Source organism: Sminthopsis crassicaudata, chromosome 5 (genome assembly GCF_048593235.1).
Source record: "Sminthopsis crassicaudata isolate SCR6 chromosome 5, ASM4859323v1, whole genome shotgun sequence".
NCBI classification, from domain to species: domain Eukaryota; kingdom Metazoa; phylum Chordata; class Mammalia; order Dasyuromorphia; family Dasyuridae; genus Sminthopsis; species Sminthopsis crassicaudata.
The window spans coordinates 142,181,737-142,198,085 of record NC_133621.1 but is presented as its reverse complement, the minus strand read 5'-3'; the positions used below and the strand labels follow the sequence as shown (position 1 = coordinate 142,198,085).

The 16,349-nt window shown below is 33.8% G+C and overlaps 1 protein-coding gene across 2 annotated transcripts in view; it reads left to right on the top strand.

Annotated features, from left to right (window-relative positions):
• PIK3CG (phosphatidylinositol-4,5-bisphosphate 3-kinase catalytic subunit gamma) overlaps positions 1 to 13,919 on the top strand; it is a 53,189-nt gene extending 39,270 nt beyond the window's left edge. For both annotated transcript variants that reach the window (XM_074268355.1, XM_074268354.1), the window contains one exon: positions 12,205 to 13,919. In XM_074268355.1, the coding sequence (XP_074124456.1) occupies positions 12,205 to 12,483 (279 nt within the window). In that variant the 3' untranslated portion in view covers positions 12,484 to 13,919. The remainder of the gene's footprint in view (positions 1 to 12,204) is intronic.
• The last annotated feature ends 2,430 nt before the right edge of the window (positions 13,920 to 16,349 follow it).

Here is a 16,349-nt window from a genome sequence, read left to right as displayed (position 1 = left end):
AAGATCTTTAGCCATTGAAATTCTTTCTTTTGAAACACATTATCAACATCCAAGGAAATCTCCAAGTGTGGAGGGAAAAACATATTATCCCTAGTAGAAGGGTTTGTGGGTGCCTCTGTTTTATGTTTTTATTCATTTGAGTATTGAGTAAATAAGTCTTTGGCTAAAAGATTAAAAGAAATCAATATTATAGAAAAGATTCCTGTTTTGAGTGAAATTCTGGTTAGACTAGATGCTGCTTATAGTCCCTTCCTAATCCAAGATTTTATGAGTCTGTAAAATAATAGTAAATACTGCCACCTGATGATAAAATGAAATAATTTATGAATTATTCAGTTTATAGATTCAATCTTGTTACCTTCCAAAAATAACGAACCTTAGACATGAAACAAAAAAATAAAAAATTCTTAAGGTTGAAAGAAACCTTCTAGGTCATCTAATATAACATGGTACATAAACACTTTACTAAACATAACATGCTACTAAATGACACCTTCAATCATTGTAATTAATATACACAGCTTTTGTGGGGGGTTTTTTGTTTTTGTTTTTGTTTTTTGCTTATGAGCATTAGATATAATTCTTCCTATTAGAAAAAGAGTATTAGTGACTGAATAATGAGATGTACACTAATGCTTATAATTAACAATGTTAATAAGGAACAGTTGTCAAGGAAAAAAATACTAGGTGTCCCAAAGATATTAACTTAAAACCATGCCAACAACTTCAGGATACCCTGTAGATAAAGCTGACAACCTTGCCTGGTGCAAATAAATATTGTAAGACCAGCTCTGAACATTGTAGGTACTCAATAATTACCTGAATAATGAAAATTAGAAATGTAGGTGAAAATTTCCAAGCAAAAATTTAAGCTTTTACAAATATATGAACTTTGCTTTCAGTTAAAGAGTAGATTTAAAAGGCAATCACCCCTAGATGTCACTCTTAAGAAGCAGTTTTGCAAAAGTTGGGTACAGATTACATGAATTTATAATCAGTGTTTCTGAGATTTTCTTTTTCCAAGACCTTTGTTGCTGGGAGAGTAATTTCTCACATATTAGCTGCCACTTACACACACACACACACAGAGGCACACAAAAATGGGGGGGTGCATCCTGTTTCACTTGAATTTAAGGCACAAATTCTTTTATCTATGAAGAGAATGAACTTTCAGCAAATAGGACTGAGGGGAGAGTCACCTTTCAGGAGTAAATGTCTATTTTAAACCCAGGCAAAATTATAGGATTTGATTGTTTGCTATCTGGCTTCTCCCAATCCTCTTTTAAATTTCCTTAACCCTCTTCCCTCTAGCTCTTACAGCTCTCCAGATAATAAACTACATCTATTCCATAACTCATTGCATATGAGAAAATGTTTTCATAGTGGATAAAGATCTATCTTCAAAGCCAGCTGGATGTGTGCCATCTCTGTCACATCCTATAGATGTAGCCCCATGCAAGTCCCTTCATTTTGCAGTTTTCTAGGCCAGAGAAGTCAAAAAACAGTTATCAAAATGAGTTAAATTACAATAGAGCTTATATAATGTTAGTGTGTGATTTTTTTAGTTAATATTTGGCCCAAAGGGATTCTTGTGAATGGGTTAGTGACCCCATTTTTTTATTTGAGTGTGACACTGCTCTAAGCAGCTTCCTAAAACTATATGTTGCAGAGAAAGTACCAGTCTGCGTTGGTAGACATTTTCACATTTGGGGATTTCCTGTACAAACAAAATCACAGTCTCTAGATCTTATTTCAACACCAATGATTCTTGGAGCTGAGACTTGGGTTCAAGACCTTGCTTCTGATAAAAATGAGATGTGTGACTGTGCTCGCTTAACTTCTTAGTGCCCCAGGCAATTCTCTAAAATTATAAATGATACTGATCTGCACTGGCAGAGGGATTTTCTTCAGTAGGAGCTCCCCACAAAAATGAAATCATGAGTCTGTTTTAAATAAAGCAGAACAGCCTCAACATAGCCTCTTTGATCCTCACAACTTCCTATTCATGCACTTGACATTGTTATCCCCATTTTACAGAGGAAGAAACTAAAGCTGAGAAAGATTAGGGTCAACTGGTTAGTAAAGAGTCTGACGTCTGAGCCTAAGTCTGTGTTGCCTCTCTGTTGTTCAATCATCATCAGTTATATCTGATTCTTCATGGTTCCATTTGGAGTTTTCTTGCCAAAGACAACATAGTGGTTTGCCATTTCATTTTTGAACTCTTTTTACAAATGAGGAAACTGAGGTAAATAGAATTAAGCTACTTATCCAGGGTCACACAACTAGTAAATGTCAGAGGTCAAATTTAAATAAGGTCTTCCTTACTCCAGGCACTGTGCTTCTCTGATCACTCCCTAATTAAAACTTAACTCAAAAATGTTTTTGAATGCCATTTACACTTAGCATGAATGTCACCGCAGGATTTCCTTTCTAATTTTAGAAGAAAAAGGTTTTTATAAAATGTATTTCAGACATCTCTAAGGATTCAGGCAGCTGGTCCCAGAGTTCAAATCCAATCCCAAGTACAAATCCAAACTCTGTCGTTTTCTTCTTGTGTGATATTGGGCAGGTTATTTTACCTCTTCGGATCTTAGTTTTCCCATTTGTAAAATGAAAGAGTAGACTAGCTAATCTCTAAATTTTCTTCCAGTTCCAAATTTTTTGATCCTATAAGAGTGTACATATGCAGGGTAGAGGAGGGTTTATACTGTAAACAGAGAACACATCCAAAGTCTCAGAAAGCAAAGCAAATGAGTAGCCTCTTATTTTTCCTAGATGTAAGTCAAGATTCATCATTAATTTTAAAATGCTTTACTCTTCAATAATTGAATTAATTTTGGTTCAGGGCATTTTAAAGGAACTTTTAAAGATGGACTTATTAACTTAAGGACCATGACTTTAAAAAGAAAATATCTTGATAATTGTATTTCAATATAACTAATTTCCTTTGTAATCCTATGTACTTTATGTGTTTAAAAAACAATGTTCTGAGAAAAACTTTCCCCAGGCTTTTAAAGAGTCCGTGACACAAAATCTCCATTTTATTTTTTTTTAATTAAAGCTTTTTCTTTTTCAAAACATATGCATGGACAATTCTTTAACATTAGCCCTTGCAAAACCTTATGTTCCAATTTCCCCTCCTTTCCCACATGCCCTCCCCTAGATAAAACCTCTATTTTTAGAAGGGCTCAGGAGTGATTACTAAGTTTATTATTCACTTATCAGGGAGAGATGTGAACTTAGCTCTGCAAAGATGAAATTAGATTCATTCATTAGCTTATCAATGAAGAGGAAGAGGTTCCCCAGTGTTTGGGAGACTGGTTTACTATTACTCACATTTGCTAAGCCAAGATAACTTTTCTCCAAGAATTTTCTTACTTGCTTACTATTAGAAAATCCATGCTGAATGTGTACTAGCATAATTGTAATGAGTTTCTAGTTAAATATTTGCAAAGAAAGTAAGTGTAGGTTTTCTACTAATAGATAGAACCAATTGGAGAATCATTTTTAAAAAGTTATCAAAGTACAAGTTATAATTCAAAGGTTGTAAATAAAAGATTTTAACTTGAGATGCTTAATATTTTTTCTGATTAGCCATACTTTTCTTTTCCAGCAAAAACATAATATAAAATCTCCATTGTCTTGTCAGAGGAATATTTAAAAACCCTGAGCAATAAATTAAACATTACCAATTTCTGGCTAAGACATAAAGTCCTACTTCCCTATTAGTAGTACTATTAATATTACTACTACAAATAATAATAATAATGAAAATAATAATTATTATTAGATTAGATTTATGAGTTTGCTTTTCCCTTCTAGTTCCTTTGAATTTTAAAATAATCTTTGGATTTTTTTCTCTCTCCTTCTATCCTTAGCCACACTTCTATAATCTTCCATCCTGTTACTTGACTCTTTCTATGTCCCTTTTTCTGTGTCTCTCTGTCTCCTTTTCCATCTGTGTATGTGTGTATGTGTGTGTATGCACGCATGCACGCACTCATATGCCTCTGTCTCTTACTATACTTGCTTCACTTTTTTGAGGACAGGGTCAATAGTATTTCACTTCCTCTTAACCCCTGTGTAAGCACAGCAGGGGAAGTGGAAAGTTCTCTTTTGGATGAAAAATAGACCCAGAGTAAATTATGACCCAGAGCAATCTGCTATTCATTAACTATTAGCAATTTAGTACATTGTGTCTAAAATTTTTAATATTTTCAATGTAGTGGTCTCTTTATTTTGCTGAACTTATGGGCCAAAGAAGTGATGATTTATGCTCACATTTATTCATATTTCCAAGGTTTGTGGCTGATTTTTAAAATGCCTTTTCAATATATTATGAGACCCTAATAAAGGCAGTTAAATAAAATAAAAGCTTGAGAACATAAATGTCAATAAGAGAACTATCTTAATTTGATAATTATTGATGAACTTTCATTTTAGATCAATGAGCATTTATTAAAGCTCTTACTCTGGGTGAGACACTGGGAATACAAACATTAAAAATTATAGGTTTCTGTCATTGGGGGGAAAGGATATGGTATGTATTCAAATAAACATGATACCATTTTATAAGTCAAAAAGAAATGTCCAGAAAAGTGCTCCAGGAAAAAAAATTGAGGAAAGAGAACTCACAGATGATCAACATCAACCTCACTATATAATACTTTTGGATGCACTCAGTAGCAAATTGATTTAACTACATCCTAGAAATTAGATTCTGCTTCTAAGGCATGTCTTATCTTCTCCACTTGAAAAATGGGCAAAAAAACTTCAAGAAGGAATTAAGGAAAAAGAGATATTTTTTTCTATTTTAAAACATAATTTTATTTTTTTATAGTTTTTATTTACCAGATATATGCATGGGTAATTTTACAGCACTGACAATTGCCAAACCTTTTGTTCTAATTTTTCCCCTCCTTCCCCTCTCCGATGGCAGGTTGACCAATACATGTCAAATATGTTAAAGTATAAATTAAAAATAATATATGTATACATGTCCAAACAGTTGTTTTGCTGTACAAAAAGAATTAGACTTTGAAATAGTGTACAATTAGCCTGTAAAGGAAATAAAAAATGCAGGCAGACAAAAATAGAGGGATTGGGAATTCTATGTAGTGGTTCATAGTCATCTCCCAGAGTTCTTTCACTGGGTGTAGCTGGTTCAGTTCATTATTGCTCTATTGGAATTAATTTGGTTCATTTCATTGTTGAAGATAGCCACGTCCATCAGAATTGATCATCATTTAGTATCATTGTTGAAGTATATAATGATCTCTTGGTCCTGCTCATTTCACTCAGCATCAGTTCATGTAAGTTTCTCCAGGTCTTTCTGAAATCATCCTGTTGGTCATTTCTTACAGAACAATAATATTCCATAATATTCATATATCACAATTTATTCAGTCATTCTCCAATTGATGGGTATCCACCAGTTTCTGGCCACTACAAAGAGGGCTGCCACAAACATCCTTGCACATACAGGTCCCTTTCCCTTCTTTAAGATCTCTTTGTAATATAAGCCCAGTAGTAACACTGCTGGGTCAAAAGGTATGCACAGTTTGATAACTTTTTGAGCATAGTGCCAAATTGCTCTCCAGAATGGCTGGATGTATTCACAATTCCACCAACAATGTATCAGTGTCCTTGTTTTCCCACATCCCCTCCAACATTGGCTAGAATGACAGGGAAAGATAATATGCAATCTGACAAGTGTGTAGTGGTATCTCAGAGTTGTCTTAATTTGCATTTCTCTGATTAATAATGACTTGGAGCATCTTTTCATATGGCTAGAAATAGTTTCAATTTCTTCATCTGAGAATTGTCTGTTCATATCCTTTGACTATTTATCAATTGGAGAATGGCGTGGCTTCTTATAAATTAGAGTCAATTCTCTATATATTTTGGAAATGAGGCCTTTATTGGAACCTTTGACTATAAAAATGTTTTCCCAGTTTATTGCTACCCTTTTAATCTTGTCTGCATTAGTTTTGTTTGTACAAAACTTTTAAATTTGATATAATCAAAGTTTTCTATTTTGTGATCAATAATGATCTCTAGTTCTTCTTTGGACATAAATTCATTCCTCTTCCACAGGTCTGAGAGGTAAACTATCCTATGGTCCTCTAATTTGTTTATAATCTCATTCTTTATGCCCAGGTTATGAACCCATTTTGACCTGATTTTGGTGTATGGTTAAAACATAATTTTCAAACATAAGTTTGAGTCTAGCACAGTGATCCCTGGGAGTTGTTAAATGTATGTAAAGTACTTCTTGGTTCTTGAAACCTAGTCCTGGAAACAGAACCCCACAATTCCTCAAGCCACCTGGTCTCTAGAGTTGAACTAAAGGGGACTGAGAAGCAAGAGAGAGAAAAGTAAAGATTTCCACATTTGCCATGATCCACCATTGATCAGAGTGCAAAGAATGAAATTTTACCTGACCACATCAGTGTAAAGAGGTGTGAGAAGAACAAAGGACAAAGAAGCTACTAATCTATTTTCCCTTGGGAATTACAGACAGCTTTACATATAATTATTGTCATTCTTCTTTTTAAAATCAAGAAAGGGTGGGACTAGAAGGTACCACAGAGATCATGGATTCCATCCCATATCTGAGCAAGAATCCTCTCTAAAATATCCCCTAATGATCATCCAGTCCTGAGATTGGAATTCTCCAGTGAAGGGGAATCATATCCTATTATTGGTAGAAGGACCTTTTTAATAGTTAAAAGGCCTTTTTGGGCAGGTTATCACCATTGATAAAAATTCCTCTATGTTAGTATAATAGAGATTCTCTTTAACACATATGAATCAATAGCAACAACCTTCTCTAGTAATCAGACACAGAATCTGGGCTTGTCAGAGTATGAGGGCTTTGAACCCTTGAAATTTTCAGATGAGGATTCTAGTCATTAGATCTGGCCAGCCTTTTATGTCAATATAATGAGCTTATGGCAAATTATAACACTCTAAAAAAAGATTTTTCTCCCAGGGCCAGCTGGACAATTCAGAACTAGAGAATAACTATTGGGTTATTTCTCCAAGTAGATTTTGTAATAGGTGATTCCTCTGAATAGATAGGACTGACTCTATTCATCAGAGATGTGAAGATGAGATACTTGTTAGTTTATAAGTTGGATTTAGTGGCCTCTAAGACATTTATCTTTGAGGAGGTTGTATATTCATTTAGTAGAGCACATTATAAGATTTATAGTAGAAAAGAATTTTAGAAATAATGTAGTCTAACCTCCTTATTTTGTAGATAAAGAAACTAAAGCCCAGAAAAATTAAATGAGTTGCTCAATACTTAACACAATACTTAGCATATATGTCTACATAAGTATATTTCCATATGTTTCTCCATATGTATGTATGCATATACATAGGGTTTTGGTTGTTCAGTTGTTTTAGTCATTTCTGACTTTTCATAACCTCAGTTGAGGTTTTCTTGGCAAAGATAATGAAGTGGTTTGCCATTTCCCTCTTCAGCTTATTTTGCAGATAAGGAAATATGATTAAATGACTTGCTCAGGATCACACAGCTAATGTCTGAGGTCAGATTTGAACTCAGGGGGATGAGTCTTCCTGACTCCAGATTTAGCACTCTATCCACTGAAACACCTAGCTACCATGATTTATGATTAGGGGAAGTGGTAATGGAAGTGAAGTTTGGATTCAGACATTGTGTCTGAATCCAGTGCATTGCCAATTGCTCTACATAGTCTTTCCTTTCCACATTATTGTTCTGTCTTCATTTGGTGATAATGATGTGATCACATCAGATGCTATGGCACAGGCATTGTAGCTTAGTAGTTACAAGGCTAAACTTGGAGTCAAGAAGATATGGATAATTTATGTTATTCATAGATATGGATATATCTATGGCTATTATAATAATATATTTTACAGGACTTTACATGTTGCCTTTTCAAAAAGGGAGCCGAAGGAGGAAGGAGAGAATTCGGAAATTTTTAAATGCAATTGTCAAAAAGTTTTTACATGTAATTGTAAAACACTTAATGGCATAAATATTTTTTTAAATGTAAAGAAAATGTGGATTCAGATCTTACATCTCATAATCATGGTCAAAGCTATTTAAGCTCTCTCACCCTTATCTCTAAAATAGATATATAATACTTGTATTACCTATCTCAGAGGGTTTTTTTTGAGGGTCAAATGAAATGATGTATGTGAAATACTTTGCAAAATTTGAGCATTATACAAAATGCCAGTCAACTCATTAGGGAGCATTCACTGATTGGCATCACAATAATACATTAATTTATAGTTAGAAATTCTCTACTAGCACTAGGAACTTAAACTCAATAGTAAGCCCCCATTTTCAGGATGTTTACCTGGCATATGCCTTTTCTCCAAAACCACAATGACTTAAAATAATTATTAATTAGAATGTACAGTGATTCTGAATCAAGAGAAAGTTATATCCATCATCTTGTGAAAAATTATACAAGTTGCCAAATTAATGTGAATATTGCCTTTGGTAAGGTCTGTACTTAGCCAATGCAATTACTAAGGCAAAATGAAAGGCAGCTCAATGGGGTATATTCATGGACAAAAGAAAATGATTTCTTAATATAAATGGAGTCATTAAGAATGCAAGAGCCCTAATGCACTGAGGCAGTCTTCCAGGAGGCAAAGGATTCTGCACAGTCATGAACAGAAAAACTCCAAGGTACTTTGGGAACTTTAGATCCATAAGCAAATGGAAAGTGGAAGAACTGGAACTAAGGAGTCGAACAAATATTTCTGCTCTTTTGAAAAGAAGAAGGGACAAATGTGGTATTGGATTTTGACAATCTAACTTATCAGTAATTAGGGGGAACGTCTGGAAGAAGATGAGAACCCTAAATTAACGGTTAAAAAAACAAAAAATGTAGGGGAGTGGGGTACAGTTAAAGCTATATTGGGGAAGAAAGAAGGATCAAAGAATGAATAGAACTGCTGTTCATGAAATATCAGATAATAATTAGTGAAAGAGAAAAAGAAGAACTATTCCATTTTTATTTTGTATCTTGTTTTGTTTCTGCCATGAATGATCTTTGGGCCAGAAAGGATTAAAGAAAAATGACTAATTAGCAAGTACATGCCCAAGATATGTAGGAAGATAGTAAGATAATAACATAACTCCCTTTCATAAGTGTACATTACTTGATACAGTATATACTCAATAACTGAAAGAATTGGTGAATGTTATTTGTTACATCACCATCAGTAATATTTGTAAGATCATGAAAGAGGTACCCCATGGCTGGAAAGAAAAAGGTATGAGATATATCTTTTCAGACTAGGTCAAAGTATTACTTTGGTTTGCCTAATTTTTCTTCTTTGTTACAAAATAAATTTTTGTTGAAGACTGAGAGACAGTATCAGAGAAGTACCAATGATTAAATAAAATCAGTAATATATTTTAACGTTTTGTTTTTTTTTTTTTAAACAAGTCAGTTGAAATTGAGTGGATGATAGCTGAATAAATTATGGTATATGAATGTAATGGAATACTATTGTTCTATAAGAAATGATGAGCAGGCTTGTAGTGTGCTTTGCAGAGCCCCCAAATTGGGGTGCCAAAAATACTATGCTTTCTAAAGCCTCCATGCTGGGGTGCCAAAATATACTGTGCAGACAAGCTCTTTGGAGGATCTCGGGACCAGCCCGAGTCTTTGGTCTTAGTGGAGGAGTGAAGAAGGCAGGAGACTCAATAGGATGGTCAAAGATGGAGTCTGTTTATTTCAAATCCTCTCAGCTCTTAAATACCTTAGTACAAGTACATCACTACAACACATTGAGCATGTGCCAACTATAGAACCATTACATCGCCACATCATCACATCACTCTGCATATGTGCTACCTATAAGCACCCTGCTATTGATATGTAAATTCCTCTTACTGTAAGTATCTCTTGCTTCAAGTAGAACACAGGTACTCATTCCCTCCCTGACTTCTCAGGAAGGCTGAGAGCCATTACAGGAGATGGGGAGCCAAACCAGACATTGTCAGCAGGTTCCCTCTGAGCTGAAGAGTCTTATATCTTACCCAGAGTTCCCCCACTATTTGAGGCCCTCTATACAGGCTGATTTCAGAAAACCTTGGAAAGACTTACATGAACTGATGCTAAGTGAATGTGAGCAGAACCAAGAGATCATCGTATACAATAAATCATTGTACACAGTAACAAGAAGATTATGTGACGAATAATTGTTATGGATTTGGCTCTTTTTGATGATGAGGTGATCCAAAACAATTCCAATAGACTTGTGATGGAAAGTGTCATTCACCTCCAGAGAGAGAACTAGGAAGACTGTGAATTAAAGCATAGTATTTTCACCATTTTGTTGTTGTTGATTTACTTGTTTTTGTTTGTTTGTTTTTTTCCTTTCTTGTGATTTTTTACCTTTTGGTCAGATTTGTCTTGTGCAGCATGATGAATATGGAAATATGTTCAGAAGAATTGCACATGTTTAACTTATATTAGATTGCTTGTTGTTTTGGGGAGGAGGGAGGGAGGAAGAGATGGAAAAAAATTGGAACACAAGCTTTTGCAAAGGTGAATGTTAAAAACTATCTTTTCATTTATTTGGAAAAAATACAATGCTATTAAAAAAAACAACTCAGTCTCTCCATAAAAAGGAAAAAAATACAATCTGGAAACTATAGGCAAATGTTCTTGACTGTATTTTCTTCCAAAAAGATGACCATAAACATTAAAAAAAATTAAAAAGTGCCTCCCAAAGAGAGCCAATATAGCTCTATTAATAGAAATCATGCCAAGATAACCTTATTTTCCTTTTTTATAAGGTTATGCTGTATATTTTAACAAATGTAGGTAAGCAAGCAAAAATATCTCTCATTATAAAAGTATGTGTGATAGACAATTGTATAATTAGATGAATTCAAGAGTGTTATGGATAGTTAAAAGTCAAACATAGTGGGACACTCCAGAAATCTACAATTGGCCTTATGCTATTTAACATTTGAGCATCTTGAATAAAGGCCTGTAGATGATAAAAACTAAGAAGGATAGCTAATACATTGAATGACAGAGTCAGAATCCAAAAAGATCTTGATGACTTAGGATGCCAGGCCAAATAAAAGGTGAAAGGATTTAATGGGGACAAACATTGTCTTCTCTTTGGGTTCAGTAAATCAGTTTAACAAGAAATTTGGAGTCAGAAGATCTGGGTTTGAATCCTTCCATTGCTTCACATCACTTTTATGATATTGAATAAGTCATTTCCTGTCTTCATTTCTTCAAAATTAGGAGATTGAATTGGATTACCTATAAGGTCCCTTTCAGCTATAGTCCACAATCCCAAATATATAATGAATGTGTCTAGACAGCAATTTGTCTGAAAACATATCTTAAAATAAAGTTTTAGTGGACTCAATATGAGTCAATAAGTCACAGGGGAGGAAAAAAAAGACAAATGTATTCTTGGGCTAGGTTTAATAATATCTAACATAAGTAAGTAAGGAGGCAATAGTCCCACCTACTCTATCCTCTCAGACTATTTCTGGATTATTGTGTTTAGTTTTGACACAACAGTTAAAAAGGATGCTAAGAAGCTAGATAGAATGTCCAAGAGAAGCAAATAGAACTTCGAGTTCATGGCATATGAAAAACTTGGGTAAAGGAATTAGAATGTTAACCTCAAAGAAGAGCAGAATCAAGGGAGGGATATGATTGTTGATTTCCAGTATATGAAAGATTGTCATGTAGAAGAGAGATTAGATTTGTTCTCTTTGATCCCAGAGTACAATGGGTAGAAATTACAAAAAGGCAAATTTAGATTTAGTAAGGGAAATCTCCTTCTTGGAGATATAGTTGATTTTCCTCAGTAGAAAACTATGTCTATTGTTTCATATCTCTTCTTGGGCTTATATAAATTTTCATTATCAGTATCTATGTAGGAGAACATAATCTATAAGGCAAGAATATAAGATGAAAGATAGTTAATGAAATATTAATAGTTACTAAGCTTCCCTAGAGTATATGCAAACAAGGCATTTTATAATTTACAAAAAAGTTTTGTTTTTTACATGTTTATAATCTATGAATATGATCCCTGTTTTAAGAGTCATAATTTCTATTGCCTATTTTACACAAGTCAAATTAAGGTCTTGAAACTTGTTTTTTGAGTATCTCATTTTTAACAACAACAATGATCCTCCTCTTTTTCCAGGACATTTGTGTCAAGGCTTACCTAGCTCTTCGACAACACACTAACCTGCTGATCATCCTGTTTTCCATGATGCTGATGACTGGAATGCCACAGTTAACTAGCAAGGAAGATATTGAGTATATCCGGGATGCCTTGACAGTGGGGAAAAATGAAGAGGAGGCCAAAAAGTATTTCCTTGATCAGATAGAAGTTTGTAGAGACAAAGGTTGGACTGTGCAGTTCAACTGGTTCTTACATCTTGTTCTTGGTATCAAACAAGGAGAAAAACACTCTGCCTAGTGTTTAGAACAAGAGTTGAAGGCAAAAGACCATTAGAAGAATTTGAAATAAAATGTCAATTATTGAACTTGAACTCAAAATGGATTGGACATTCTGACAGTTGGCTCTTCTTGCTGACTTTTTTTAAAATAGAAAAACTGTATCACTGCAGATTGTTTGAATAGCTACTGTATAATACTGAGCAGATTTCTGGGTTTTCCCAGCAGTGCTTGGGAAGAGAATTGTAAATTTAAGCAAATTAATACCATCATTGTTATGTTAAAAGATATGATTGAGCTATTAGGTGTTTCTGAAAATACTTCTAGAAAGAAATTATAACATCTATTTTCATCTGTGTATCAAAGATTGCCCTTGATGCCTCTTCCCCCACACACAAACACAGACTTTTTATTTCTATCTTTTATCCTTCAAGCTTCTTTACAGGGAAAAAAGTGTAGTCACTTTAACCTCATTCCTTAAAAGGTCCTTTCAAAACATTCTCTAATATCTTTAGATACCAATGATATGTCAAGAGCAAAGAAGGAGGTTAGTTTTTTTCATAATGCTATTTGCAATTTGTATTTTAAAGTGAACAAATGAGCATAGAAAGACACATGGAGAACTTAAAATGGAAAATCCACACCTTTTTGCCCTTATTCTTTTTCTGCTGGTCTGGTTCCAAGACTTTGAATGTGCGTAATACAAATGATTGCATCTGTTAGTGCTCTCCATGTAAGAAAAAAGTAATTCAGTGTAATTAAAGGTTCTTTCTGGAGCATGGAAACAGGAAATCATTGTTACAGGCACTCATCTCATCTAAAGTTTTTCCTCCCTCTCTGCCTCCTTTCTTGCTTTCCATTCTCCCTACCATTTACAAACACAAACACATGCCCACACAGGATTGTGAAATCTTCAAGGGCATTTTTGTCCCACAATTGAGAAAAATCACTTGGAAAGAAAGTCTCCTTTAGAATTACTAACCTTTTTAATCTTTATACAAAACAAATTTCATATTTTTGAAATATATTTTGAAGGATAATTCAGAAGATACAAATTAGTAAACAAGTGATTTCTGTTCAATTTAGCCTAAAAGGAATTTTTTTAAGGAAGATAATTGTTCTGGGGCAGTTAGATGGACACAGTAGATAGGGCACTGGCCCTGAAGTCAGATCAAATCCAGTCTCAGATATTTAACATTTCATACTTGTGTGACCCTGGATAAGTCCCCAATTGCCTGGGGGCAGGAAAGGGAAAGATAATTGTTCTTCTAAGAAAATTTTCCTTTTGAGAAGAATGACAGTTTCTCCAATTATTTTAAAGCTCATAAACTTCAAAACTGTTAGATATTTTCCAGGTAGCCTATAATAAATGAATGGAAATATATTAGACTATTTGATATATTATATATTTTGCTATTTATGAGGTTCTTGTGAAATAAAAAGTTCTCTGAAATGGAATCATTAGAAATTTATTTGTGAGCTCTTAGAAACAATCTATACATAGAATTGTACATTGAAGTAATCTACAAAAGAAGGGGTTGCTATACTAAAGCAATTTTACAATCCTTTGGTAACTGGAAAGATTTCACTCTGCTGCAGGCCCTAAGTTATGTGAGGGGAAAACAAATTCTCTATCCCTAGAAGGATAACTCAGAGCCTGTGGAGATTCTCAAGATAATGTTTGCTACAAGTCCTTTTAGGAAGAAAAGAAAGATTTTGGCTTTAGACAAGTATGTTTTCATTATTCTTGTAAGAAATAATTACTTTCAAATGAAAAAATAACCAGATCAGGCATTCTATAATTATTTTTTCTTTCTAACAGAGTTATTGATAGTCTCTTACTCTAAGACTCTTACCTTGATGATTAAAGATAACAAAAGAAAGAAAATGTTTTGTATCTTACTACCTAAGTAATTGCTTTCTTTTTTAGAATTTATAGTAGATAAGATAGTTTAATTTTTTTTTCATTCCTGTTACGTAATGTGGAATTGATCTTCTGAAGGACTTAATTGTCCCCTATCCTGAGGGCAAGGTAAAATTTCAACTCTGGAGTTATGTTCATAAGTACAAGCAAATCATCTACTGGATTCCAATTTGATCCTTCTGCCTCCATTGAATCCTATAAAATGGAGCTTCTTTATCCCTGAAATTGTGAGAGAACCAATTTCTCTGAGTCATAGGAGAGGTCTGGAGACTCTAGAATAGCATAGTGGCATGGAAAGAACTAGAGTTGGAAGTTCTGAATTCTAAACAAAGATCTCTTATTATCTACTATCCTTTGGAAGTCACCGAACATTTCTAAGCATTTATATCCTTATCTAGAAATTGAGAGGTATTAGGTTAAATAATTTTTAAGGTCTCTTATGACTCTGAGATTTGGGTGTAGCCCATTAGGATCATGTTAAAACAAAGAAGAGCATTCAGATTAAACAGATTTCTTTCTTAATATATAATATATTTTAATATATATCAATATTTATTTCCATAAATAAATTTATTTTATTATTAATATATGCATTATACATATATAATATATATACATACACACACCCACAATAAAATGTAATTTACCTTATAGTTATTTTTATATCTCTAAAAGTCTGGCATAGATTAGGCAGTTAATAAATGCTTGCTGATAGGTTGAAAAGTTATTTCAACCACTGTTTAATACATGTAGTTTATTTTTACATGAGCATAGCAGAAATGAATAAGAACAAAAATTTTTTTCTGCTTTGTTTACTATCCTTCATCCTTATGGTTATATAAAAACACCAGAAAATACTGGTCACATTGCTTGTGCACTATTAGAATCGCCCCAAGGATATGAAATGGATCCAATGTTTCAAACCTGTGCTATTTAGCTTCATTAGATTTGGCTCTTTTAAGTCATTGGAGGATTTGCCTTAACTTAGACAAAACACAAATTTTTAGGAATTTTTTTTAGAAGTTTCCTTTTTTCAAAATGAAAGAGTTGCTTTCCAAATAAGTAGTTGTAATATTAAAAACTTAATCCAGGTTAAAGAAAAGCTCTTCCCTGAAAAAGGAATGAAATTCATTTAGAAAGGAAGCTTATAGGGGGCAGCTAGGTGACACAGTAGATAGAGCGCCAGCCCTGAATTCAGAAGGACCCCAGTTCAAATCTGGTCTCAGACACTTAACACTGTGACCCTGGGCAAGTCACTTAACCCCAGCCTCAGGAAAAAAAAAAGGAGGCTTATGGAAATATGCTTCTTCACTTGGCATTCTTTGTCAGTGTTCATGAAATGAATTGCTTCTCTTACATTGTATTTTAAAAATAAGGAAAAATATTTTCTTGTACATGTGCTTCATTTGGGGACAAGGGATAGTCTATTATTTTGTTTTCTGTTAACAAGGAAAAACAAGCAATTGATACCATAAATTTAGTGCCAGCCTGAGAACTGCAAAATCTCATTTTAGAGGCTGTTTTTAAAAAATACAATTTAAAACTCTCAGTACAACAGAGTCACATATTCTTTTCGTGGTATAGCCAGAATTTTTAATGGTGAGCTAGAGTCTTTATTTCAAACAAAAGGGTGCTAAAGTTCTTTATCTTTTCTCAGATTTAGGAAGGAAGGAAGGAAACAAGCATTTATAAATGATCCTCTCTTTAAATCTAGCCTCACACATTCTAATAGCTGTGTGACCCTGGACAAGTCCCTTAACCTTATTTGCCTAGGTCTCCTCATCTGTAAAATGAGCTGAACAAGAAAATGGCAGATCATGTTAGTATTTTTGCCAAGAAAACCTCAATGAGAAGGCATAACTAAAAACAATAGCCTTTTCTTAGTCCTCATCCTTGTTGACTTTTCTTCAGCCTTTAGCAATACTCTCTTCACCTGGATACTCTTTTCCTCACTTGATTTTCAT